General features: G+C 27.9%; 2 protein-coding genes across 3 annotated transcripts in view; one reads left to right on the plus strand and one right to left on the minus strand.

Moving 5' to 3' along the window:
* qin overlaps positions 1–27950 on the minus strand; it is a 223432-nt gene that overhangs the window by 45244 nt on the left and 150238 nt on the right. The window lies entirely within an intron of this gene.
* Positions 15166–22981, plus strand: LOC135948914 (uncharacterized; the record flags this gene model as incomplete). The annotated part of the gene is made up of 3 exons (XM_065498365.1): positions 15166–15364; positions 20737–20847; positions 22675–22981. Coding segments are annotated over 3 exons (537 nt in total), but the record flags the coding sequence as incomplete, so codon positions are not given.

Genomic DNA, 27950 nt, shown 5'->3' on the forward strand with positions numbered 1-27950 from the left:
ATGACATATTAGTTATTAAAATCAAAAATCGTGTTCAAAAAATATGCCATCTATTGTAAATTTAAGTCATACACCCTATATATGTATATTGGGTGTCTTGATAAAAGTTTTCCCGAAAAATAATATTCTCACATAAATTCTTAAGGGGTTAAGTAATAAAATATTATAATTAAATTGAGGTAGGCTTAAACAATTGAATATTATGTTGATAAATATATGTATGTGTATATTATTAAATATAATAAAACATATACTTTTTTTATCATACAACGACAAATACATTAAAAAATGTTAATTTGTGAATTGCAACATGATAATCATGGGATTTTAAAACACGATAAACGGATAAAGTATAACGATTACAATTATTTATTTAATTTAATAGTCCATATTAAAATTTATTATTCGAACAATAAAATTAAACATTCGTATGAATGTAAAATTAAATTTTAAAAGTGTATAAAATATTAAAATTGATTTGCAATAAAAAAATACTGCAAAGTGGAGAATAATAACGGAATCCATACTCAAAAACTTATTTTCAAACAAACAAATGTGATTGAAATTCGACTTAAATCTTTTAGAAGTACTTTTATTTAAACTAAGTACTTTTCAGATCTTATTTATTCATAATACATTTTTAAATTTATCAAAGGTTTATAAAACAAATTTTGTTTTATAAACTTTATTATGCATATGAGGATTAATATGTAATTAAGTGTATAACTTTGCCATATTACCAATATGTGCTTTGTAATATTCATATTAAAAAATCTATGATTGATATTTAAATGTCAAGGTGTTGATATCTCATCATTGTCTGCAAACACAAACAATTTTTGACAAATTAAATTGATGATTAAAGATTAATCATTATAAATATGTTTTTAATCTCAACGATACATAAAATTAATGATGATTAAATATCATTTAAAACTTATAAGAGATTTATTTGCATTCGTGTTAAAAGTCGACAGTAATGATATGGCCCTGACAGTCATGTAGCATGTGGATAAGAAAACGAAAAAATAAAAATATTATGAAAAAAGAAATCTAAGATTTAGTGGCAAAAGATGCCCTCTAGCATTATTATAATAAAATAATTATTATGTATTATTATAAAAAAAGTTGTTAAATTATATTATTTCAACTTTAGAACTGAAATAACAATTAACCAGAAGACACTGAGATTTTATATTAAATTGAAAATGATTTATTTAATGATTTGATCGCATGCTCTTTCTTTAATGCCAAACGTTGAAGAACGATTTGATAAGTATTTGATTTCACCAGAAATGGGAGTTTATTCTCAATTTATGAAATGCCTCAATTCTCAGATTTATCATTTTAAATTTGTGGCATTTAGTAGTTTTTATAGAATATGCACAAATGCATATATTTAAAATATAAATTTTATAATTATTTAAGAATTATTAATTTGGGAAGACATCAGCTTTTGTTAGCATTTGATATCAAATTCGAAATTTGACAACGACAATTCCAAAATATGTATTTATCAAATTAACCACAAATTAGAAAAGACACACGTTTTTTCTGTAGACTGTCATTTTGTTATTGAATCATAAAGTAAACAGGATATGATCATGTGTGGAATAGCACATCGGGCAAAAAGCATCCACGACTTTGCTGACCATTCGATCCTCGGAGAAACTTAAAATCAATTGATATTCAACCAAGTTACTGGCTTATAAGTGCATAAAGGTACGAAAAACCTGGAGGTGTTTGTTAAGATTTCCAAATTTCCGCCATGCTTCACAGTATAATTTCAGAGTACTTAGAACTAATTAGTGTAAATTTTGATCAGGATGCCGCATAATCATGACGGCAAAACTGCTCAAACTGTTTTCCTGAGGGCATTTGTTTGAGTACTAGGTGAAATCATGGACCGATATCGCCCATTTTCAATACCAAACATAACTTATCAACAGATAGTTTGATAAGCTAGCTCCTTTCGTTTGGGCCATATTAACTTTTAGAATTTAATGGGAACCATGATTACACACCCAACCCACCCGATCGTATAGCACGAAAAATCGTATAGTAGAAACGCATTCTACGGAAAATTCTAAGAAATTTTCCCCAAGAAACCATAGGTCTAAAATCAAATCCTATCTTAAGCATTTCGTCTTTTTTTACACATATTTTTTGGTTCTACGACTAATATTTCGATATGTTAAAAACGGACCATTTTATAATAAAAAATAACATATTCATGGTGTTTTGAAGTTCTACCTATAAGAATACCATAATTTTCACTAAAACGGAGTGATCGACTAAAACTATATGCATTTCCGTACTCTATGGACTCCCACAAAATAGAATTGCTAAATATTTATCCGTTCACTTTTGTATCACTGTCTAATTAATGAAATATAAAAACGCATTTTTTATTAAGTAGAGAAAAACATATTAATGGAGTTTACAATGTACAAATGAGCTGGTAAATTAAAATTATTATTATTTATTTTTTTTTGAAATTAATAGTACATTTGAGAACTTTTGGAAAGTTTCGGCTTAGGTAGAATACTAATTTTTTGCCGAGGTTTGGTTAGGTTTCGACCTGAAAAACTCGGTTTTGGTCGGACTCTATTGATTTATGATGATAAGCAGGGAAACCGGAAATATGCTCTAAAAAAAGCGTTTTAGGCGCTTTAAATATGCAGTAAAAACTTTAAAATATGCTCTTAAAATTTAAAAAATATGCTCTTAAAAAAACAAACTTTTATATAATTTTTAACCAAAAAAATATTTACTTAAATTTTCAAATAAAATTCGTTGTCTATTGGATCTGAAAACATTTTTAAACGTAGAAAATGTTCTTTCGACATCAACTGATGTTACAGGAGCAAATTTAAAAGACAATATTAAGTTTGAATTAGAACTAAAATTTGATATTTAGATGGAGCTATTATTAAAATAGTGCTTATTTTATATTAAAACAAGTAAGAGAGCTATATTATACTTCAAAATAAAAAATTTAAATATTTTTAGGTGAACAAAAATTGTTTTTCAGTTTTTTCATTTTTTGTATAAAACATTTTTTCGAATTGTTATTTTAAATTTAAAAAAAAAATTTCTATTTATTAATTTTTTTTTTGGTGAAAAGCCATCTATTTTTCAATTTTGAATTTTAAACAAAGGACGTAAAAACCTGTAACACAACAGCGAAAAATAAGTAAGACAAAATTTGTTTTTGATAAAGTCAAAATATGCTATTAAACAGTAAAATATGCTCTAAAAACGCAAAAATATGACATAAATATGATCTTAAAACAAATATATGCAAAAATATGTATTTAAGGGTAAAATATGCAAAAATATGCACTAACAAATCGATGCCAAAATTCTTAAATAGTCCTGAAACGTGTAAATATCTTATCCATGTGCTCATTAGACTCACCAGAAAAAACATGCATTTGCATATTTTGGTTTCCCTGATGATAAGCAATAAAAAGGCATCGTTTTTTGAAATTAGTTTAGAAAAAATTCTGATATTTTTTAATGTTAAGTGAAAAATATATCACATCTTAATAAAATAACAATTCATTGCAAAATCAATAAAAATATCGTGACAATAAATTTCTGGCAAAATTCATCTACTTAAATTTTTAAGGTGGAGTAATAAAGAACAATGGATTTTTTGTTTATTTTTATATTTGTTTATGCAAAATGTTTAAATATTCTTTATACATCGTTGTTGATATAAAATCAACAGAAACAAAATCATTTTTGCATAGAATATCTGTAATTTAGTTATAATATTCAAAAGATCAAAACTAAACTAAATTAAAAGGAATGATTACTAATAAGAGAATAAAGTAATGTAATAACTCCGAAAAATACCAATAAACTAATAAAAATTGGAATAAATTTTAAAATCAGAATTTCGGCATTGTTCGTTTAGTGTCTTATATTTTAAAATACATATATATCTTTAAATAATAAAATAAGAGGATTTTTTGTTAAATTAAATCCTCTTTAAATCACAATTTAATGTAAAAAAAATAACAAAGAGCATTAACACACGTATTTATACACATTGTTGCAAAATATTATTATTAAGCTTATTATATAATTTTATCCTTGATAGTCTGATTATCAGCATCACTTCTCAAAGCAGGAAATTGTTAAATATTTTTGTTGACCTGACATCATTTTTTATTATTATTATTGTTTTTATTGTTTTTTTGTTGCATTTCATTTAAATGCCTGATGAATGTTTTTCGCGGTAATGAGCAATACCACCAAAAGGATATAAATTATTATTGTTTTGCAGACACACACATATTAACAGCTGTTGTATCGCTGTATATGTTAAAGGATAATTGTTTGTAGGACAAACATACTTAAACACACACTCTCTCTCTCACCTCCTTCCTTGACTGCTTGTTTGTTGCTACAACGATGATGACGACAACAATCTCATTAATTTCTCGGTTTGGTAAGATGCGTTGTTATTTTTTGATGCTGTTGCAAGCGTATAAAGTCAGTCCAGGACTCAACATTAATTTACCTTAATTTATGTATATTTAAATGTGATAAACTCATTGAAAATTCATTCAGTTTCGTTGAGTGTGTGTGTTTTTTTTTAAATAATTCTGTATTTGTGTTTTTGGCTTTTGCAGTTTATTTACTCGCAGAATGTTAATTGTTTATAAGTGTCCCGTGAAGTCAACATATTTTCATAATTTTACAAATTAATTATTATTGGATGCGGGTAATAAATGTACAAATAACAAAACTAGAATTTACGGTGACCGATTTTTGTATAATAAAATTTATCTGATTCATGTAGTTTGGTAATCGTATAAGTAGTTTGGTAAGCGTTTAAAGTGTTTTTTCAAATAATATTGTCCTAAAACCCCGAAAATATGCTACATGTTTCACCCTCAATTTTATCAACTGTTCTTGGTTTTTGTTCTGTTGTGATCGTTGAAAATGTAACACATTATGAGGGTATGGGTAACCTTTAGTAAATGGTACAAAATATGTTGCCAAGATTTTGAGTGAGAAAAGAAAATGCCATATATAATATAATGTGCTGGGTAAGTAGTTGCCATTACCAAAATTCACACAATTTTTGCTTAGCAATAACAATTTGTTGCAAATTTCTCGATTTTTTTTTTTTGCTCATTATCAATACAAAATATTTCTGATCAGCAGATAACACAGGGCTACGAAATCGAAACAAATTTTAGTTTCGATACTCAATGTTGATGTATCGTGGTTCCAGTAGTACAAATATGGTCGAAATTTTAAATTCTATGGAGGTTTTTTAAAAAAAAAAAAATTTTAGACGTTTCTCCACATAATTAATGATTATTTAAAAAGGGTTAGTTATTAAAGTGAAAATTAAAATTTACATTTGCTATTTTCACATAAAAAATATATTTTTTGGTTAAATTTGATAAACTACTGAGCCGTTTGAAACGCAATATATAAACGGATTAAAGATTATGTAAATCTCAAATTTTCTAAGTTTATTTTAATAACATTATGTTATAATGTGCTTAGGTAGCCGTGATGTATCAAATCTATATAATGGTTAGTCAAGCCTTTTTTTGCTGTTGACCTGTGTAATCTTTGGGCATCATTTAGTATCATCATTGTCCTTCTAACCGTTCCTTCAACAGACAGACGGGCTTATCTAGATCATCTTTGAGTTTTATAAGGAACCAGAATATACATACATACAGTGGGGAGCTCAAATGAGTACATGTTTCTATTTTGTGCACTTCTTATGGAATAAAAATAAAACTAATAAAGCAAATCCAAAAATTCTTTCTGTCAATTATTTTTTGTCTAATATGCAGTGTTGCCAATTTAGCCCTTTTTGGGCTAAATTTAGCCCTTTTCAATCTTGTTTAGCCACAAAAAAATTAATATAGCCTTTAGCAATTTTTTTAGCCTTTTTTATTTTCATTTAGCCATATATATTTACTCTAATGAAAATTATATATTTACTCTAATGATCTGAAATTTTTGCTGTTGAAAATTAGTAAAATCAGTTAAAAAAAATTGTCAGGGATATTATGACAAAAATTAACTAAAAATGTTGAATGTTTTTTAAAAAATGCAATTCTTCCCTAAAGTTATTGTGGGGTGCAAAATTGAGTACATGCGAGTTATTTTAGTTTTGTCTGTTTTTTTATTTAGAACTGGATGTTTTTTGTTTTGAATTGTAATTTATTTTGTTACATATTAAACATAAAATAAATGACAGAAAAAATTTTTGGATTTGCTTTATTAGTTTTATTTTTATTCCAAAAGAAGTGCACAAAATAGAAACATGTACTCATTTGAGCTCCCCACTGTATATCATTAATTTCACCATAAAATTTACCTTGGGTCTGGAGATTTTGTTAATAAATTTGCAAAAACTGCTTCAGAAAATTGCATTATGAATGAACTCTTTTATAATCCATTCTAGTACATTATGAATGAACTCTTTTATAAACCATTTTAAAAAGTAAATTTCAATCAAACATTAATATTTGAACATGATTGCGGGCATATGACGGTGGTTATTATTGACGAAGGGCTTTCTGGACGTCCAATTTATGTCAACTTTTTCGAGCATTGCTGGCAGTGCCACTGTCACGAATAACACGAGTAATGTCACTTGTTGCTGGTTTATGAGCTAAAACCAGTGACTTCACGTGGCCCCACATGAAATAATCGAGAGGTTTCAAATCGTATGAACATTTGAAACCTCTCGAAATCGATTTATCTCCAAATTTTGATTTCAATAAATCGATGGTTGCGTTTGGTAATTTTTTAAGGTCTGTTGTGGATTGCTCTCACTTCATATATTGTTTATTAACAACCCCTTTAAGCCAAAAGTAAGCCTTATAGATGAACACAATTTTGCAATAAACTGATTTTCAAATCGTCAATCTATTCATGATAATTCGCCAGAGTATATTGCGTAAATGTAAATTCGTTTGGCAGTTAAAGTTTTCATAAGTTCTAAACAACCTTTATTAAACATTAGGTCCTAATTAAACACTGTGACTGCTTTGACACATAGGGTGAATTCCAAAACGTCTGTATGAAATGCAACCTTAAAAAGTCGAGTGATTCTTAACGCAACCGTGTAAACTTTGATAATGTTTCATATCGCAAAATGTATTAAAAAGTAAAAACAGGCATATTGAAGTTTTTTTTAAATTTTAACTACGCGTTTGCTTGCTTTGTCTTGATAAAGATATGACTGCATTGCATACAGACATTTTGGAATTCACCCATATTTGTTAAAGGTGTCCTAAAAAGACTTCAAGTAGCCGCCATTTGTGCATATCCGACTTTGCTTTCTAACATTTATTTTCTGAGTTCATTCCTGAGACGTAGTCAAGATTTCCTATTAATGATACTTCAAAATTACTTCCGTTTTATGCCACCCTTATTTCGCTCTATATTTTGGACAACAATGTTTCGAAAGAACTTATTATTTTTTTTAAAGTATAGTACCATCTGAATGGAACATAAAACAAACCAAATTATTTTTCAGATACTCTTATTTTTGCAAAGTCTATTCCACTGTATAGGCGTACAAATGTCACGTACGATGACATGGAATTGCCCATATGATTATCGAAAAACAAATACATTCTCAACGTATCACTGCTTGGAGCGGATTTTGGTCCGGAGGAATCATTGAAGAATACTTCTCCTAAAATGAGGCTGATCAAGCAGTAAATGTTACGGGTGCTCAATATCGCGACATGATCACATATATTTTTGTATATGACAACATGTGAAACAACTCAATTACTACACGAGACATTTCCTGATCGAGTACTCTCTTAAGTTGATCGGATTTGGACCCCTAGATCATGTGATTTAACACCATTGGATTTTAAATGCACCACCCGTGCATTTAAGGAAGAAATTCAACGTTTCATAAAAAAAATTCAGCCACATTTATGAAAAATGATCATGGAAAATTTCGACAAAAAAGTGCGTGTGTGACAGCAATTTTATTAAATTAATAAAAATCAAAATGGTAATTGCCAAATGACTCTAAAGCGTATCCGATAATACCGAATAAAATCAAGATCGGAGGTCCCATGGTAAATTTTTTTGTGAAGTCTTAGAATTCATGATATATTTAACAATTGATTTATTTAAAGAATGTTTTTTCCCTTAGCCAATATTCGAGGGCTTTTAAGGAAAGAAGGTGTAAACGTCACTTTAAATATATTATTTTTATTTTGCCAAATTTAAATTTCCATTATGGTTTATTAATATTTGCACAATTATTTCCATACTTTTCGGTCATATTTATTTTGTGGGAGCATGAATGGATGTGTGGTGTTAAGAGAAAATGTAATTTATTAATAAAGAACAATTTAATTGTATAATTTAAATAAGGCACTTTATGTATAAAGAATATAAATAATGATAATGAAAAAAGTGTAAGTTTTTACACTATGAAAATTAATGTATTCTGTGAAAATTTGTTAAAATAAATTTTAAGAAAAATTTAAATAGATAGAAACAAGTCTGTAAAATTATTTTCATCTATAAAAAATATTTCTTTATTTTATAGAGTGGGCGCCAAGCATTGTATTTAAATTAGTTTAGTTTAATTTAGCCATTATTTACACTTATAATAAAAATTTGTTATGTTGTTATTTTAGAATAACATTTTATGGAATATAGACACACGTAAAATATAAATTAAAATGTATGCATTTTGCCACATTACGTAACAGTCATGCAACATTTAAAATCCAAACTTAAAACGAATGAATGTGAAATTGTGTGTGAATAAAACATTCACAGAAATGCACGCATATAAAAATATGTATGTATGTATTCATTCATGCAAACCAGGGACGGAATTTTAAAATTTGTTAATTGTTAAGGTAAAATTAAAAACACTACTTCATTTAAGCACGAAAGTACTAGATTTAGTACTTAATTTTTTCAAGTACACCAAGTACTATTGCTATGGAATAAACGAAATTTACTTTTAAACCACTATAAATCGCGATTTGTTTTAACAAATTTCCCGGAGTTTTACTTTTGGTACTTTAGGATGTGAAAAAGTACTGTACAATAACTTCAATAGTACTAAATTATCCAACTCTAGTTCAAACATTAATGCATTTAATGGTTATTTTATTTGTGTAAGTCTGTCCCAATTGAAACTTATGGCACCATACACTTCACTCACTACTCACTACACACTCTAGCAAAGAAAAATATTTAATTATTTTAATTACTTCGCTTTTTAAATGGGGAAAAACAATGTGGTAATTACTGTACAAACATGCTGATAGATGACAAACAAAACTTAAATATATTTTTATTTGTTTTCATTTAGGAATTATCTCATTAAATAAGTATGTATTATACAACATAATTACTGATTTGTACGTTTTGGTTTCAACAAAATATTTCATCTAAATAAGGATCTTTCTCACAGCGTGATATGAAAATTAAAAACCAAAAGCGAAATTTTTAAATTAAGAAATGATATAAAAGTGAAATCATGTGTCACAATAAAATACAATGTTGCTGTTAATCTAATTAGCGCAACATCTCATGTTAAATTAATATTGGACTCAATTATTTTTAAGAAATTTTAAGAAATAACAGCCTCCTTTATGTTTAAAAATCAATATAGAAAATAGAACTCTTATAACGATTCAAGGTCGTTAAACGTTATTTAAAAAAAAAAAAATTTTCCCAGGCTTCAACGTTATACTTTCAAGTTTGCTATGAGCCAACATTATTACTAAAAGTTGTTTAAACAAAAGCCTCAACTTACCCCTTATGATGCATAGACAATTGTTTACAAATATAAAACATCTTACCTAAAAATAAATAAAATAAATTATTTATACAAATTTGTGGAAAACAAACAAGAAAAAATAACAAAAACTAAAGTAAGTAAATAAATAATTGTTTTGGAAAACAATAATTATTGCATTATCTTGGTTAAGAAGACATGTATGAGAAACGAGGTTAACCTTGTAAACAGCAAACACAATATGTAGTGGCAACATGCAACATGTTAGCATGTATCATGCAGCAATCACGATATCGTCTTCGTAAATAATAATAAGTAATAATAATAAACACTTATGTAAGAAATAATAACGTTATATGTTAAGTTTTAATTGTTTATTAAAATATTGTTTTAATTAGAGATCCTTATTGTTAAAAAATATATAAAAGGTTTCGGATTAGTCCAAAAATCGGCCTAATACCAGTATTCGGACATCATAGATTATGACATTTTAAAGGAGAAACATGTTTTGAATACAAAAACTTATATTTTAGTGTAAAAAAAACTGATCCCTTAAAAAAGCTTTTAAGTTCAATATGTAAAAACAAAATTAATGGAGTTGAGAATGAAAAATAAACTAGTACTTTTATAATTTATATAACAATTTCAAAAATAATTTTATTATCTCAGTCCATCTTGCAACTTCATCTTAAACAAAAAGTGTTTTTTAACTGAAACGTTTTTCAGGATGGCTTTTCGAGAGATTACATTCACAACATAAGTTTTCATGTTTAATTCGTTTATTGAAAATATTAAATTCTTTCTTCTAAAATACATATATTTTTAAGGCCTCTACTAATTTTTTCATATAATTTATTGTTAAAAAAGTATGCTTTTAGATTTTTAGATTTTTAGATTTTTTTTGTACAAATTTTTTATTTAAAAAAAAAATTAATTTTGGAGAAATTGAGAATTGTTGATTTTTGTAAAAAATTCTCGATATTTTTGTACAAAATTTTTATGTTTTTTTATTAATATATTATTTAAGCATTGAATCAAAGGAATATTCCCATTTATTTTTCATGTTCGCAAAGTTTGAGTTTTAAATTTCCCGACCTTTTTTGATTTCCGGGAAAAATTGTCAAAATATCCAGGACATTTAACCAGTGAATTCTGTGCTTAATACATTTAAGCAAACAATTCTTTGAAAAATTGTGTGAGATACATACTTTTGCACTAAAATTATAAAGTGGATAGTCAAGGATTCAAAAGGGTCACCAGGTCAAAATCTTGTGTTTTCCTGTGTTCTTTCGTAGAATTCATATACATAATTAAAGTAACCATAATATTGTTAAAAAACGTGTAAAAATTTTGAAATGGTTATGGTAAACATGTACAATAGCGTGTCCCAAAAAAAAATTTGTTGGTGCTCAAGTATTTTTGAGATTTTTTTCAGATTTTTCGGAGAAGTTTTTGCCAAAAATCGGGTTTGTCGGCCTTTTTTTTGAGTTTTCTTCATAACTTTGTCAAGACCCACGATTTTCATTAATTTTGAGGACACAGTTACAATTTTCCCTATACGATACTTACTAACTTCAAATCGATATATCTCGATTCCTAGATCTGACCCAGCGAAATGCCGAGACACGTATAACTTTTTTTATCGATCTAACTTTTCCCGGTGAACACCCGCCGATTTGAGATGTGGCACAGTGTTATTATTCTGTTGCATTACAACGTGTGTGAATTATTCATGGTTACGCTATAAACAAAAACATATTTAATTCTCGTTTATAATAGAGGGAAGCAAAACCATGATGAAAGAAAAAAAAAACAGAGACATAAATACTTGTACATCTAGATACTGCATTTTTTTGTAAATTACTTGTATTAAAAAAATAAATAAATGAAAATAAAATTCAACAAGGTCAACAACCATTAAGATGAAATGCGAAAAAACTAAAATTTCAGAAAAAATTAAACTCTACACAGAAGCTGTTGTTAATGTGTAAAAATTACATCATCAAACTTTAAAAAAAAAATAAGAAAAAAGTTGCATTTAAATTTTGCAATTGTCACCAACAATAAAAACAACAATATGAAAAAAAATCACGCCCGATATTTAGAACATCAGATGTGAGCAGCAGAAGGTGGTGGCAGAAAATATCAATGACCCTGTCAAGTATATCGGCATGATAGTTGTGATCATTGTTATTTTAACACTTAACCAATAATTAGATAATTATTCAGTTAATTTTTTGTTTTGTTTTTATAATAGATTTTTAATTTAGCAAACCCATTGCGGGTACAATCATACCAGCGATATGTATAGGTTTCTGAGCAAACTCATGAATGGTTATACGACAACGCAAAGGTCCATAAGAGATGCGAATCGCGAACTTGCGACGACAGAAGAGCAACAGGTTGAAGTATGGGAGGATCACTATAGTCGAATTCTCTCGGGTAATCTCCGTCATCTAAGAACGGAATGCGTGGAACCCTCAAGGGAACAGCTCATAGCTGGTACAAAAAGAGTCAAGGACGTTTTAATAAAATATACAATTTTGTGTATTCTTTTAATTGTTAATATAATTAACAAGATACTTCAAAGTGATTCAACAAAAAATTATAACTATTGAGTCTAGTGAAAGGCTTCTGAAAATCGAGAAAATCGGTCCATAAATGGCTGAGATATAAGAAAAAAAACTGCGACTACCTATATTCGACTTAAATATTTTTGTTCTAACCGATCTCCATAACTTTTAAACTTTAATCGATGGATAGATTTTAGGATTTTCATTATCTTACACAAAATCAAATAATTTGTGGTGTTTACTCACTTTTGAGGCTGAGTTTATGTAAGAGTACATTTTATTCCAAAAGAAGCAATATGTAGAAATAAAATTCTAAAAAAATATATTGCAAAAGTTCATTAAACGAGTACATATTGCTGCATATTATATGATAAACTGCCGATGACTTTGGGTGGCCGTCTTTACATTGCCTAATATGTATGTATTTATTACAAATATTTGGAAAAATAACGTCTAAAATATACAAAATATTTTTATCATCTTAGCGATGTTTTGTAATCAATGATTGAAGCTTCTAAAGCAAATATTGGCTACCATTAACAAATCAGCAGCTGGTGTTAATGGCAATAAATGACTAATAGTTTCTTAGTGTCAAAAATGTTGACAAGTTAACACCATCAAATGATTGAAGCAAAAAACCGAAAAACATGACAGCGCAACAATTTGGAATTGAACTTTAAATTAAAGAATAAACATTTAGAAAATTGCACAAATTACAACAGTAAACAGCTGGAAACTAATCAAATGTCAGCGGGAAAAATCAGCAGGCTGTAAAAAGTAATGAGAATTGTATATACTATTTAGTATTATTCTAACGTCCCTTATTGACAATATTAAAAACGAAACATAAACATTTTATTTATTTAAAATTCTTAAATACTGCTACAGTTAAACTCTGCCTATATTACTCGTATTTATCAAAATGTACTTGTGGCACTTAGCCAACGAAAATGTTGGCCATCTTCAAAGTTCGAGTACTTAAAATACAATATAATTTACACACTACAACAATTTGTGGTTTGTTTAAAGGTGTGTTCTGTGGTTGGCTGGCTGGTCGGATGACGATGGTGACGCTTGTAGTTGGTTTTTTGTAAAACAAAATAAAAATAATTTGCAAATGCAATTATGTAATTGCATTTAATCTTGACATTAATGCGTGAATACAAATCATGAAATGCTTGTAGTGAGAAAAAAAAATGTTTCATTTACATATTTTTTTCTCTGGGACTTGGGAGACAATATGAAATATAATCATTAATCTTTCAAAGAAATTTACTGAATTAATTAAAATGAAGAACAGTTAAGAATAAGTGGTAATAAGAACAAATATGCCAAAGTGATTATCTAAAATAACTTAATGGTTTTTTTTTTAATTACACTGGTAAACAATTGGTGACGTAACATTGCGAATTCTTGAAAGACCCATACAGTTGTTAAATTCGATTAAAAAAATTATTTAGATTATTTTTTTAAAAAATTTAATAAAGTTCAGCCTTGTAAAAGTATTCGACCTGGACATGGCAATGGCGACGTAATATACTCATAAAAGTGAAATTTATTTTAAACTTCGATATTTTGAAGAATGGAAAAAAATGCCGCAGAAGATTAATAAAAATATAGAAGCAATTGAGTTTTCTTTTTTGCATCAACTTTAACAGGAAAGAAGAAATTTAACAGCCAAAAAATACGAAAAACCACTCTACCAAAAGATTATCATAAATTTTATGACGATTTATCACACGAATAATTTATTTTTTATGTTTAATATTACAAAAATATAAGATTTTGAGTTATTTTCCTTTACAACAATGAAATAAGACTGTTTTCTGTTATGTATTTAAATAATATAAAATAATAAAACCAATTTGTAAAATAATAAAACGAGAAATTAAAATTTATTATAAGAAAATGTGCTAAGTCCAGCCAAAAAACACAAAATCATAAAAATCAAAAGAGCTAAGTCCCTAAAAATGGCTTCAGTTTCTAAAGTTATTTCAATTATTTTATTTTTTCAACTGATACTTTAAGCTAACAGATCATACATAGAAGAGAACTGTTTTTACAGATCTAAAGAATATTGAAAGCAAAAAAATGGAACGTTTTTTGTCTCTCCTGTAAAATTCAAAAAATGGGACTTGTCACGTTTGCGTACTAAGCTAACGATTTGAAACTTTTTATAAGGTTTTTTCGATTTTTTAAAATTTTGTTCGTCGGATATATGTATAGAAGTGCAGCACCACCTGGGTGGGTATTGGTAAACCATGTACATAAAAAAAACCTTTGGTAAAGCGAAGGTTAGAGAGGTTCTTATTTTTAACTATTTGGATTTTCTAATTAAATGGTTCTCCACCAAAAAAACTAACTTGTGAATATTTAGGAAAAATCGGATAATGTTTAGTGGTTGCAAATAAAAAATTTGTTTGGCAAATTTTAACGGTTGTAGCTTGTTTGGGTTAGCATGGGGACCGATTTGAAATTAGCAGATTTCGAGGAAATTTGTTTAAATTTTTCCTACAAAAAATTTTAGTCTATTTTCTAGATTCCGATTCCGATTTTGTTCAAAAGTTTCTATATAAGTCTAAAATTTCATTAAAAACGATTCATAAACAAAACTTTTATTGCATTTTAAAAATTAAAATTTCCAAAAAAAAAAAAAAAATCAGCTACCATTTTTTATTCCCATATTTTTTTAAAAAATCTTTTATAAATTTTTTAATTTTTCAAACATTTTATACATTTTTGAAGAGCAGACACAATTTCCTTCACGTTGATATATAAAACCTATAATTTTCTTTATTTTTATCATTTGTTTTAGATTGCCGTGAATCCAGCCGCTCCAAACGTGCCAAAAGAGTTAGAGCACCAGAACCGGTACATTTTGAGCCAGAACCCCATCAAGATTTGGAAAGTGATGACAGCGGTAGCCAAGAAAAGGATTTACCCGAAATACCCACCAATTTTTTAAGTCCCTCGGTCAGGGAATATTTAGAATTGGGAAAATCAATACCAGGTAACAAATACAGTTCAAGGAAAAATATATTCAAATCAAAGAAGGTTCAATGCGAACAGATTCAAGAAAACCTTATTTGTACAACTTGTTTAAAGGAAGAATAGTAAAAGATCTGAAAAAAATATTTATCTTACTAAATTAGTTTAGAACTACCTATAAACTCGTGTAAAATAACGAATAAAGAAAAACGTCATATACTAAAAGGAAAATATAAAACGCTCAAAAAACTTTATTTTCTGTGGCATTATTTAATTGACATTGCGATAAAACTTCTTCATTCAGTACTACTGTCACAATTAAATCAGATATATATCGGGAAGAGAGCTTAAAGAAAATATGAAGTAGAAAAATATGAATTTACAAATTCAACAATATTTTGCTTCGTTCAGCATCAGCAAATTACGCTAGATCCACTTCACTCAATGATCTTAATATTGAATATAATAAAAAAAATACCTAAATCTAACCAATGTCGCCGTATCGAAAATAAAGATTGGAGCTTTCGCCCATAATATATCAAAATGCGGAAACAAGCATCCAAGAGCATCTAAGTACTAGCAGAAATCTTATGTAGTCAGAGAAGAATGGACAACGCTATAGTTCAGACATTTTCTGAACAAGATTAGAGTTTTTTTTTTAAACATAGAAAGGTTTTCAAAGACAAAGATTGACAGAAAGAATTGTATTGATTTACAAATAGCCAGTTATATTCCAAAATCTTAATGTTTGTATTGTAGTAAAATATTTATTTAATTTTATTTGTAACTTTTTTGGCTCACTTATTAAGTATTTTTTATTTCTGTGGCTATATTTTATTGCATACTTTATTTAATTCATAAACCACAAAATGTAAAAAAATACAAAAGTAAAAATCTGAATATTTTAAAAATATACTGACCAACTTTTGTATTTATTTTGTTGTCATAAATAGACTTAAATAAAAGTATTTTAACATATGAAAACAAATATTGAAATATAGATAGAAAAAACACTACACACACCAATAAAAAAAAATGGAGCTTAAAAAATTACCCGAAGGCTGTTTTGAATCCATTTAACAACTCCTTTTCCACGCCACTTGCCCTGTGTGTATGTAATTGGGAATGCAATACTGGTAGGAATTTTTATGCAATCGAAATTGCTGTTAAAATTTCACAATATGATTTTAATAAATCAATAATTTAGCAATAATGAGAGCTACTATTTTAAAGCTTATTAGTATAACAATGGGTATTTTTTAAGCCCGATAGAATTTGAAATTGTAAAAACTAACACAAAAAAGTAAATTTTAATCAAACCAATTTTTTTCTTCGAAATATCAATACATGGCATTAACATTTGATAATGATTTCGAACGTCCAAATTTGGGTCACTTTTTCGAGCATGCTGACATTAGGTCACAGAGAATGTTGGCCTCCAAGGCATAAATTTTTGATCATCATAAACCAGAGAGTGGCATCACGTGGAAATAATCGAGAGAGATATAAATATAATATAAATATAAATATTTTTTATATTATTTTAGTTTTTGTTTCCAATTATAAATATTTATTTTCCAAATTATTTATTAGTTAAATAAAATATTTGTCTAATTTATTAATAATATTTACAGTTAAATTTATGAATATTTATATCTTTTAAAACCAAATAAATTATAAATAAAATCATTTTATATTAGTTTAATTAAATTATATTGATATTTTTTTAGAAAATATTAAAATTTTATATATTCAAATAAAATAAAGTTGAATAAAATTTAAATTTATTTCATTTAGATACAAACAAAATCAACTAATTTATTTAGAATATTTATTCAAACAAAATACCAAAAACTAAAATTATTCAAACAAAAAATTATTGAATAGAAATAATTCTAATAAAACTTTAGAAATATTTTTATTTCTCACAAATTTGAAACAAATAAATTTATTTTTCCAAAAATTACTGAATAGAAATAATTCTAATAAATATTACGGAATATTTTTATTTCATAATAATACTGATGTAAATTGTCTTCTGATTGCATTCTGAGTTGAAAAAGTTATTTTCGAAACGAATTAGAAATTTTTTCAGATTTAACTTGTTTTTTTCTTAGTTTGGGAATGGAAGAATTCCGGGAAATTCGGAACCCAAATTCTCTGATATCTATTATTCTATTTTTGTGAACTACTACTTAATCATTGATTATCACTAGAATATGAAAACAGATTTATGGTTTAAATTGGAGGTTTATTATTAATTTAAATTGTGAAGAACAAAATACATTAATTATTTTTAAAAACTGTTTTTAAAGTAACTAGTTGTTGTTAAAAATGATCCTCTGACATGTCATTCCTCCTAGGGCTATTTAATAACCCCGCAAGTGAAAATAGACGTTCAAAATATGGTTGAATTATTTTTGAGCATTGTTTTTGTTTTTCCATAGCAAACGAAGGATCTTTTTCATAATCACCGGAAGAAAAATCTTCGTCTGAGCTCATTTTCACACACAAAAATATTTTTCTATAAAATTGTTCAAAAATTTGTTGTTAAATATTTGACTTTATTTTCACAAATAAAATTATTCAAAGAAAATTTCTATGAATAAAAGTATTCAAAAATTTTTTGTTGAATATTTAAATATTTTTCTTTTTTTGGAGAAGTAAAATTATTCAAAGAATATTGCTTTGAATAAAATCTATCAACAAATTTTCGAATAAGTGAAATAATATTTTATTCATAACTAGTTGAATAAACTAAATTAATATTTAATTTTTACTATAAAAATAAAATTTGAAAATAATTTCATGTTTTCATATTGATTAGAATATTTTAAAATCTATTTATTACATAATAAACAAAATACAACTTATTGTTACTAAAATACAAATACTATTAGTATAATTTTATAAATGTTTATTCAAAACTTTTAAGTATAATTTATTTAATATCGTATTCTATTGAAATCGAATAATATTTTATGCTCTATATTCGAAATAGATATATGTTAATTAGTATCCTATATTGAAAAATATAGAATGATATCAATATAAATTAATTTTTTCAAATATAACTAAAATTCAAAAATAATTAAGTTTTTGAAAATATTTCGAATAAAAATATTCACAATTTACAGCTATGATTACACTCTCATCTTTCAAAATAGGCTTTTTAATGAAATATGAAATATCGGAAATAAATTAAACATTGTTTTTCAATATAAAAAGTGACCTTAAGCTCAATAAATTAGAATTATTAAATATAATAAAAGGTCGAAAAAATAGAATACAAATTTAGAAATATGAAAAATTTAAACAGTACCGAATTTTTGGATAACACTATACAACAAAATCAATTTTTTTCCAAAATTATAAGGTCCGACCAATAAATTTTGATAGAGGAGACAAACAAAAAAGACACGTGTATCGGCGTTTTGAAAGTTTACATCTGAATTTCATTTGAGGGGGGGGGTTAAAGTTTCCCAACTCTGGCACATTCTTATTGTTAATCGTCATAAGAAACCATGTGATCCTTACATTTTAGGTATAAAATGTGTTCAGCAAATTTATATTAAATGTTACGGAGAATATTTTTGGAGAATATGTTAACACTCTAAATCCTCAAGGCATGGGTCTTTTTTGTCCTTTTTGAAAAAAATGAGCAAAAAACACCATTACAACAGGGATTTAAGGGGTTAAAATGTTCCGCAAAAATATTATCCGTGAAATTTTACTATAAGTCCCTGAATACACCAAAACGGAAAATTCAACCAGAAAGCCAGAAATAAGACATAACAAAAGAGAGCCGAGGGTTAATTTCGCATTTATTAAGAATTACTAATATTCAAGTACCTGTCAGGTATTACTCTATTATAGTGAAAGATCGGATATATAGTGCAACTATTTAACGCACCTACAGTTCATAGCCTTTTTTTTCGTTGAATTTGAAATTCCTATTTTTCAAGGCTTTTTAGCTTTACTGCTAAAATACCGATACAGAAATAATCGAAAACACCCTTACCGTTATTCTATAAATAATTCTAAATTATTATTTATGTCGGCAATTACCGTTATCATTAAAATACCGTTGCCGAAATAGTTCAAATAAGCATTACCTAATACATTTATACTGTTTCGCATCGTTAGCCAACGTTACTATTTTTGGTATACGTATTTTGAAACGGAAGTTCCCAACAATATCAGATTTGCATGAATGAAATTAACAAAATACATAATTTCAAACCAGCTAAACTCTTAATTGTCAATATAGAATAAATGAAGGCTTTAGGGATATTATTTAGGATTTAATATTTATATTTATTTTGTTTCAGTATCTTTCATATAATAAACCATAACCGATATTTTCTCTAGAAATCCTAAGAAACGTCAACGTGTTTTTAAAGGTCACATTTTCCAACGGGCAGTGCAGCAGTTTTGTGTGTGCAATTGTGGTCTCTGTTGCATTTGTTAGTGTTTATGTCAACAACATTTAAAAAACTGTTGTCTTCTGGTTGCAAAATTTGTTGGGGTTCCATATATTTTTTATTTTAGTTTTCCATAGCTGGTGTTTCTGAAACAAATCTTTTTTTCGCTTGCAATTCGTATGGTTCATTGCAATAGCAATAGCAAGCGCAAATCAATTCTTTTTAATTTGTAGATTTTCCAGTAAATAAATGCATTTTTCATTTACTCCTGCTGCTGCCTCCAACAAGAAAAAAAAAACTATAATAAAAAAAAATCCAGAAATTTTGGCTAAAATATTTTTTACGAGCAAATTTGAAGTGCATTCACTCGTAAATTCATTTATTAATAGACTTTATGCCACGACAACAGGCGGCAGGCAGCAACAGCAGCATGAGGCATGTATGGGATGTTGTTTATGCGGTGTGTGTATGAGAGTTGGAGCATGGTTGTGTCCAATGTATGATTTGATTGTTTCTTTGTTCCTGGAAGTTTCAATTTCGTTTTTAGTTCTTCTTCAATTTTGTTTATTATTGTTGTTGTGGTGTATGTGGTGCTGTTTGAGGTATATTTTTGAGAAACTCAGTTCACTTTTTCAGTGTTTTTTTCACTGGGGTTACGTGAATCCGCACACAATACAAATGCATTTGACACTTTAATGCATACAACCAACACACTAACAAATTGAGGTTTATTAGTATGTACGATTGCAACTCTTTGGGATTGTGCTGAATTTTTTATCTGAATTTTTACCAGCCAACAAAACCAATTATGCCAACATGGTGGGGGTTTGGGTATCGTATTTTTCAATGACAGTATTTACTGAAAAAACATATTTTGAATTTAAAATTGTTCTTCTTTTTTTTATATTTATGGTTTATTATTATTTTGTTTCATAAAAATATTGATTTTTTTATATTTCATTTCCTTTAGGACGTCCTGGTGTTGATTATCCCATACTCTCAGCCATTCCATATACAAATTTTTATTGTGATGAACAACCATATCCAGGATTTTTTGCTGATATGGAGACCAGATGCCAGGGTAAGTAATCGAAAGGAAATGTAATGCATAACGATAATATATTAAGGGCTTTATAATAATTTAAAAGGTAATTTAATTATTTTTTTAAAAAATGTGAATAAATTGAAAAATATTTATATATCGTCACATAAAATGCAAAAGAGCCTATCAACACTTTTTGAAATTTTACAGGAGAAACAAAAAACATAATAAAATTTAAAGTGTTGTGGTATAATTATGATGTTCGTTCTTCAATAAAGTCGTTATTTTTAAAAATAGAAAGCTAACAATTTGTGAAGACGTGAGCCTTGATATACCAATATCTATTAAAAACTCAATTTAAATTTTCTTGTGTTACGCCATTTTGCATTTCAGGTGACGATATATAGAATTATGTTTTATACTGCAATAGTAAACCAAGTTTAGTTGTCTAAATTAAAATTAGGTTTTATTTAAACGACAAAACTGATTAGGAGGGTGGCTCTTATTACTGGACTTTTCCGATTTTCGATGCCCCCAAAGGTCTAAAATTGTTCTCCGTCATCTTAAATACCAAATGCTGAACATTTTTAGCAAAAACGTTAAGAGCAACAGTTATCAAATGGGACTCCCATTGGTGTCCAAATAAACTTTTCAGCGGGCCGTGAAGAATTCAGAAAAACATTAAGCTTAAACACTGTTTTCTAAATTATTTTCCAATTTGAATTTGACAAACAATTTACTTCAAAATCCTTTTAATATGTCTGTTGATGAAATACCTGATATATTCCAAGATGAAATACATAATTGAAACAAAATGTAATTAGTCTGATAAATCTGATTTTGAATTAGTTAGAATTGAAAACTTTGGTAGATAAATTACAAAGTTTTGAACCTATTAATATCCATTTCATTTTCTCAAACTGAGAAAATCCAAAATTATATTAAAAAAACACAGAACTTGAATTTGAGTAATCCAAATTAATATTGGAAAAATACAAATTGAATATGAGAAATTAAAACGAATACTAAGAAAATATAAATTGTAATTAAATAAAACCAATGTTATATTAAAAAAAAAATTAAGAAATCAAAATTAATATTCAGACAATAAACATTGAGGTTGAGAAAACCTAAATTAATATTGAGAAATAATAAATTTATATTAGGTTTAAACAAACTTAAATTCATACTTGTAGCTAGGGTTCCTACGCGGGAAAAATTTCACGGGAAAATTTTTTTTTAAATTTTCGTTATACGTTTTCTTCTGAACGTTATAATATTCAGATTCTTTGTGATGGCCAAAATTGTTGCTAATTTCAATTTAGTATTAAAAAAGACAATTTATTCGAAAAAAAATTGACTGCTTTTTGGTTTAATTTAGTATTAAAAAATTCCCGGGAATTCCCGGGATTGAAAAGATTTTTTAATCTATATATATAAAAATTAAATGCTCCATGTATGTAATGTCATCACGTGAGAACGGCTGGAGCGATTTGGCTGATCTTTTTTTATTCGATTCGAAATTTTCAGGAAATGGTTTGTAAAAAAAAAACTCGGAAATTTCTTTTTTTTGTGAGTCCAGTCAACTGTAATAAAAAAGCTCCCTAAAGTATGCAGTACAAATTTAGATATTTTATTTGCAAATAAATAAGAACAGGCTGATGTGCGTGGGTTGGAGAAACTTGAAGAACTAACATTAGTAAATGCTACCGGGCGATCAACTAATTTCCAATAAAAACTAATTTTTTTATGATTTTAATGATGAGTTTAACTAAACCTGCCCTTTAAACCTTCATTTACTAAAAGCCTTTAATTTAAAGTCTCAAATATTTATTAATTTTTCTTTCTAACTACTCCCTGTTCTAGGTTGGCACTATTGCGACATCGATGGACGCCAGGCCTCGTTTCTTTGCCCCAATGGCACACAATTTTCTCAGGCTGTTTTTGTTTGTGACTGGTGGTTTAATGTACGCTGTGATCTGTCTCCGCGTCTCTATGCCATCAATGCGCGTTTGTATCAACGTCCAAAAGTGAATCCCACCCGACCACATCGTATTATAACAAAAGAATTAGTGGAAGATATTTTTAATTGAAATAAATTAAATTCTGCGTAAACACAATTTGAGCGAAGTGTTATATGGGCGCTAATCGGCGTTAAAGTGAGACATAAACAATAATGGATAAAACAAATTCAAATATAACAAATATATTAAATTAAACTGGAACGTATTATAAGAAATATATTTCACATTTACTGTTTTTTTGCGCACATCTAATAAAATTTAAATGCTATAAATAAATATATTGGGGGTAAAACTTAAAAATGCTTTAGCTTTTATTTTGGCCATTGTTAAAAATTTTAAAAATTTTTTGGATTCCGCGCAAAATGAACTGTTCATCTTTTGAGGCCAAGAACGCATCAAGCCAATTTCAGATACTCTGTTCTTAAGTAAAGTGTATCCCAGAGAGAGCGTTCTGCATCGATCGAAACAAATAGTAGTCGGAAGGGACAAGAGCTGGACTATAAGCCGGGCGAGACAAAACTTTCCCACCACTTCATACTTTTTAACAGGTATTGCAATATGTGGCCGAGTGTTGTCATGATGGATATGCTCGCTTCAAGGGAATCAGTTGCGTTATTCGGTACAGGTTCCCTGGCCAGATTTTAGCAGCTCATAATAGATAAGACCCTTTTGGTCTCACCAAATACAGAGTGCCATGAATATTTGGCTTTGGTGTCGATTCGGCTGGGCTTTACATACGATCTTACGCTACGCAAGTAATGATGAGGAGCAAAAATTATTTTTTTTTATTGCGTTCAAGCAGCATTTCGGACATGTAAAATTGCCTTTCAAGGCTCCTCGGTTTAAATTCGCATGGCTCCCAAAATCCAGCGACACTTCTTTTTCAATTTAAAGAAATAATGCAAAACTTGGCATAAAATTCGACCAAAAGCAAACTTTGTTGTTTACACTATAATGTAAGATACGCAATTTGTTGTCAATCCCACATTTTGAAGTTATACTCCCAATATATAGTTAATTGTTAAAATTACTACCTAAATAATTGTCCTTCTATTCCAATATAAACGTTAGCGTCTTTACTTTGTCTCTGACACTGCGTATAACCGTTCACTTTAATTGTGTTTATGCAATAAATAAAGCGAGAAAATGTAAATAATTAAAATACATACATAATACAATTATAATAAAATATTTAAGATAATAAAAAGCCCCCAGTTAAGAATTTTACATCACTGCTGACTTTTGCATTTCCACCTTCTGACTTATGATCAAATTTGATGAAATCATTACAAAATTTCAGAAATTTAATTTCAAAATTTTTATTAACAAAGTCAGTAGAGATGTGCAATTTCTATTTGGGTTTATTTAAGTTGTTCTTTAAGAAGTGCTAAATGTATTAAACATTTTAAGAAATTTATTTAAAAAATATTCAGTTGGTTCTTTTTTTCTTTTAAATATAATAAAATTAAATTAATTTAAGTGCAATATTTGTGTAAATTAATAAATGTATATTAATCAATAATCTTTAAAGTTTAACACTTTGTTTACAATATTGACACGAATATGTCATATCTTGCATTCAATAATAAAACCATTATTTGTCTGGACTATTAGTTACTATACAAATATCGTAGCAGTTTTTCCAATTTCTAAAATAATTTAAAAATCTGGATTTTGTAAGAAATTTATGTCTAACTTAATTAGATGGTGCTACACCAATTTCATTGAATTACAATGATATATTACATCACTAAATCGCTAAATAATTAAAAATAAAACTATAGAATATTTCTCATACTAATCTACTAAAAATCTTTGGTAATTTCGATTTATATTTGCATATTTGATTTAAGATAATAATAAAAATCATACTTTGACATTCAAAGTAAAAACAATTTTGCTGTAAATACATTTTATTAAATATATATATTTTCTTTTAATAAACTGTATTCAATTTTTATAAAGTGTAGTATTTTATTCATAATACACATTAAAGAATAATTTGTGTTCCATTATTTAGAATTTTAGTAATTTCTTTTTTATATGTGTGTATGTATATAATAAAAATAAATACAAACATAAAATGAGTTTTCTTTAGGTTAAGAAAGCATGTATTGAATAAGGTAAGTAGTCGGATAAGCCCGACCATATGATCTTCTATATCTGATACAACTATGTACATTTATTAATTAAGTAAATTAGGATGGCCCTTATTTTGTACATTTTGGATTTTCTAAAGGTCTATGATTGTTTTCCGTCATCTAAAAATCAATTGCTGATGCAGAATCAAAGTATTTTGGATATAAATCTTCCATTTCTAACTGGCTGATCCGATTGGCATGAAATTACACATAAGCATAGCAAAGGAGTGAAGACAGAGCCCAAAGATCCCTAAAGAGTGGTGCTTTGGGGTCTCAAAGTAGGGCAATTCGGACATACAAAACTCTTATATGCTTGTGAATTTTTTGAGTTTCTAAAATCAAAGGTTTTATTCATAAATCCCTTGATTAAAACTATAAAAAGCATAATGACGTTTGAAAATTTAAATTTAACCTTTCCCTGCCATAGTGTTTTCCTAATATCGGGCACAATATATGACCGATTTCATTAAAATGTGTTCTGTTATTTAAACAATAAATAAGGAAATCGTATGAAAATTGTTTTCACAGCAATATCTTATGCGAGTCCAAAAATAATTGGTTTAGAATTTGAAAATTGAGAAAATGTTGAATTTATGTATTTTTTGGCTAAAAAACTGCTACATATGCATCCTAGATAAAACGTTTAATCTTGTATTTAAATTTGTTTGAAACGTATTAACATTTAATAAAATTAAAAACGCTTAAAATACGCTTATGGAGATTTCCCTTGGTCCTTACGAATTTAACCTATTTTTTTTAATCAAAATTTTGAATTTAGACTAAATGTTCTAAAATCACGAAGCTGGGATTCCAAAATGTGCAAAAATTTCAGATACTATGATGTATTCCGAATTGGGAATTGTTTTTCCTAAATCGTATAGTTGATTCCACCTTTAGATTTGGTATTAGAAGGTGTACCGGACATAAATAATGTCTATGCGATATGTTAACGAACTAACCTTTTATTGAATATTTCATAGTATGTGTTCTCCAATTTCACAAGTTTTGTCTATATATGCTGAATTTTTTAAATATTGGAGACAATAGTACTCCGAATTCCACTAAAATATAGTACTTTCTTAAAGATATTATTACAAAGATTATTTCAACGTACAAATACATATAGTATTATATTCGGCTGTTCCGAATCTTGTAAAGGGGTTATATGTGGGGTAGGGTCAATTATAGACCGATTCTCACAAAAGTTGGTAGAAAGATTTGGGTTCATAAAAACTTGTTAGGTCCAATTTCATCACGATACTAATTATTATAAGACAATTATCAATGTTCAAGTAATTTTTTGAGAGGGACCTTGTATGGGGACTAGGGACAAATGTTACACGATTTTCGTCATACTTTATTTATCAGGATTGTCGCATAATCAACATATTTATAACTGCTCCGGGGGGATTTTGTATGGGTGCTATCATGGACCGATATCAATACCATGCAAACCTTATCAACAGCCAGCTAGCTATGTTGGTTTTGGCCCTATCGACGGATAGGACATAGCTAGATTGTCTTAGAATTGTATACATACAGTGCACTCGCGATAACGTGAACAACGTCTAACGTGAACACCGCCTAATGCGAACAAGCTTTTGTATACGTTCACTACTTTGTAACGTGAACAAACTCAGAAAGCACTATAACGAGAACTTTTTTTTTCACTGCATATGTTTTCTAAGCATGTAGACAATATGTACTGAAATACATACACTAAATTCGATTTTTAAAGTTTTGGTAATCCCATTATATAAAAAATGTGTGTGTATCCTCTAAATTGCTTTTTTTTTTGTATGACAACGAATGAGTAATTTTATTTGCTAATTTTATTTCAATGGATATTTTCTCGAATACCGATATCTGACTTTGTTGGTGAACAACTTTAATTATAATCTTTAGTAATTTTATTTCGTACATTATTTGGTGCCGAAACCCGGGACTGGTGAATAATTGATTGTAAATTGGAGTAACGACTTGGAATCGCATTGCCTTGGAACTGTTCGCTTGAAGTTTGAACTTGGCTCTGGAACTTTTTGATACAATTGCTTGTGGTCTTAGAAGATATTTTGAGAAGTGGAACTTGCTGCAACAAATTAATTAAATAAGGTTTGGAACTCTGCGTTACTGTTACCGAAATCAGTGGTTATTTGTGGTTCCTGGAAAACTGTATGTATTCATGAAATTTTATGTTATAAAATACGTGTAGAATTGCAAAGGTGTTTTGAACAAAATGGCTGATATTCACCATCTTGTTGAGGATCAAAAAGATTTATTTTCGAACTTACAGCGTACTGCTAGGTTATATAATTCGAGACAGAATAAAACTCATGGTTTAGCACAATCTGTTTTAGATGAAATAGAATCGAACTTTTTGCAATTTAAAGACGGGAATACACAATTATGCGCCGTAGTCCGTGATAATACTATTAATACAGAAAATATTCCGTACTTCAAAGATGATGTTTATTATAAATTTCAAGACGAATTTTTTACCCTTAAAAGCCAATTGCTTGATTTCATGGAATCTTCTGGTTCTCATTCTCGTTCTCCTGGAATTCAGTCCAGTACGTTTGCTGGTCCCTCTCATTCTAGAAATGAAACATTTGCTCTTCAGGCTCGTTTACCGAAAATTGATTTACCAGTTTTTAGTGGTGATTATCTAACTTGGATGTCTTATCAGGACATGTTCGTTTCGTTAGTGCATAATAATTCTGGCCTAACTGATGTTCAAAAATTTTGTTTTTTAAAAAATTCTTGTAAAGGAACTCCTTTGGACATCGTGAACGAATATCCAGCAACGGATTCAAGCTACAATTTAGCATGGACCGCTCTACAGAATAGATATCACAATAAAAGAAAAATAGTTGATACTATTTTTAAAAAATTATTTTCAATATCTGCTTCGGATGGCTCTTCGAAAAGTATTCAGACGATTTTAGATACAACCCGAACTAGTATTGCCCTACTGCGT

The sequence above is a fragment of the Calliphora vicina genome, chromosome 1 (assembly GCF_958450345.1).
Source record: "Calliphora vicina chromosome 1, idCalVici1.1, whole genome shotgun sequence".
Classification (NCBI taxonomy): domain Eukaryota; kingdom Metazoa; phylum Arthropoda; class Insecta; order Diptera; family Calliphoridae; genus Calliphora; species Calliphora vicina.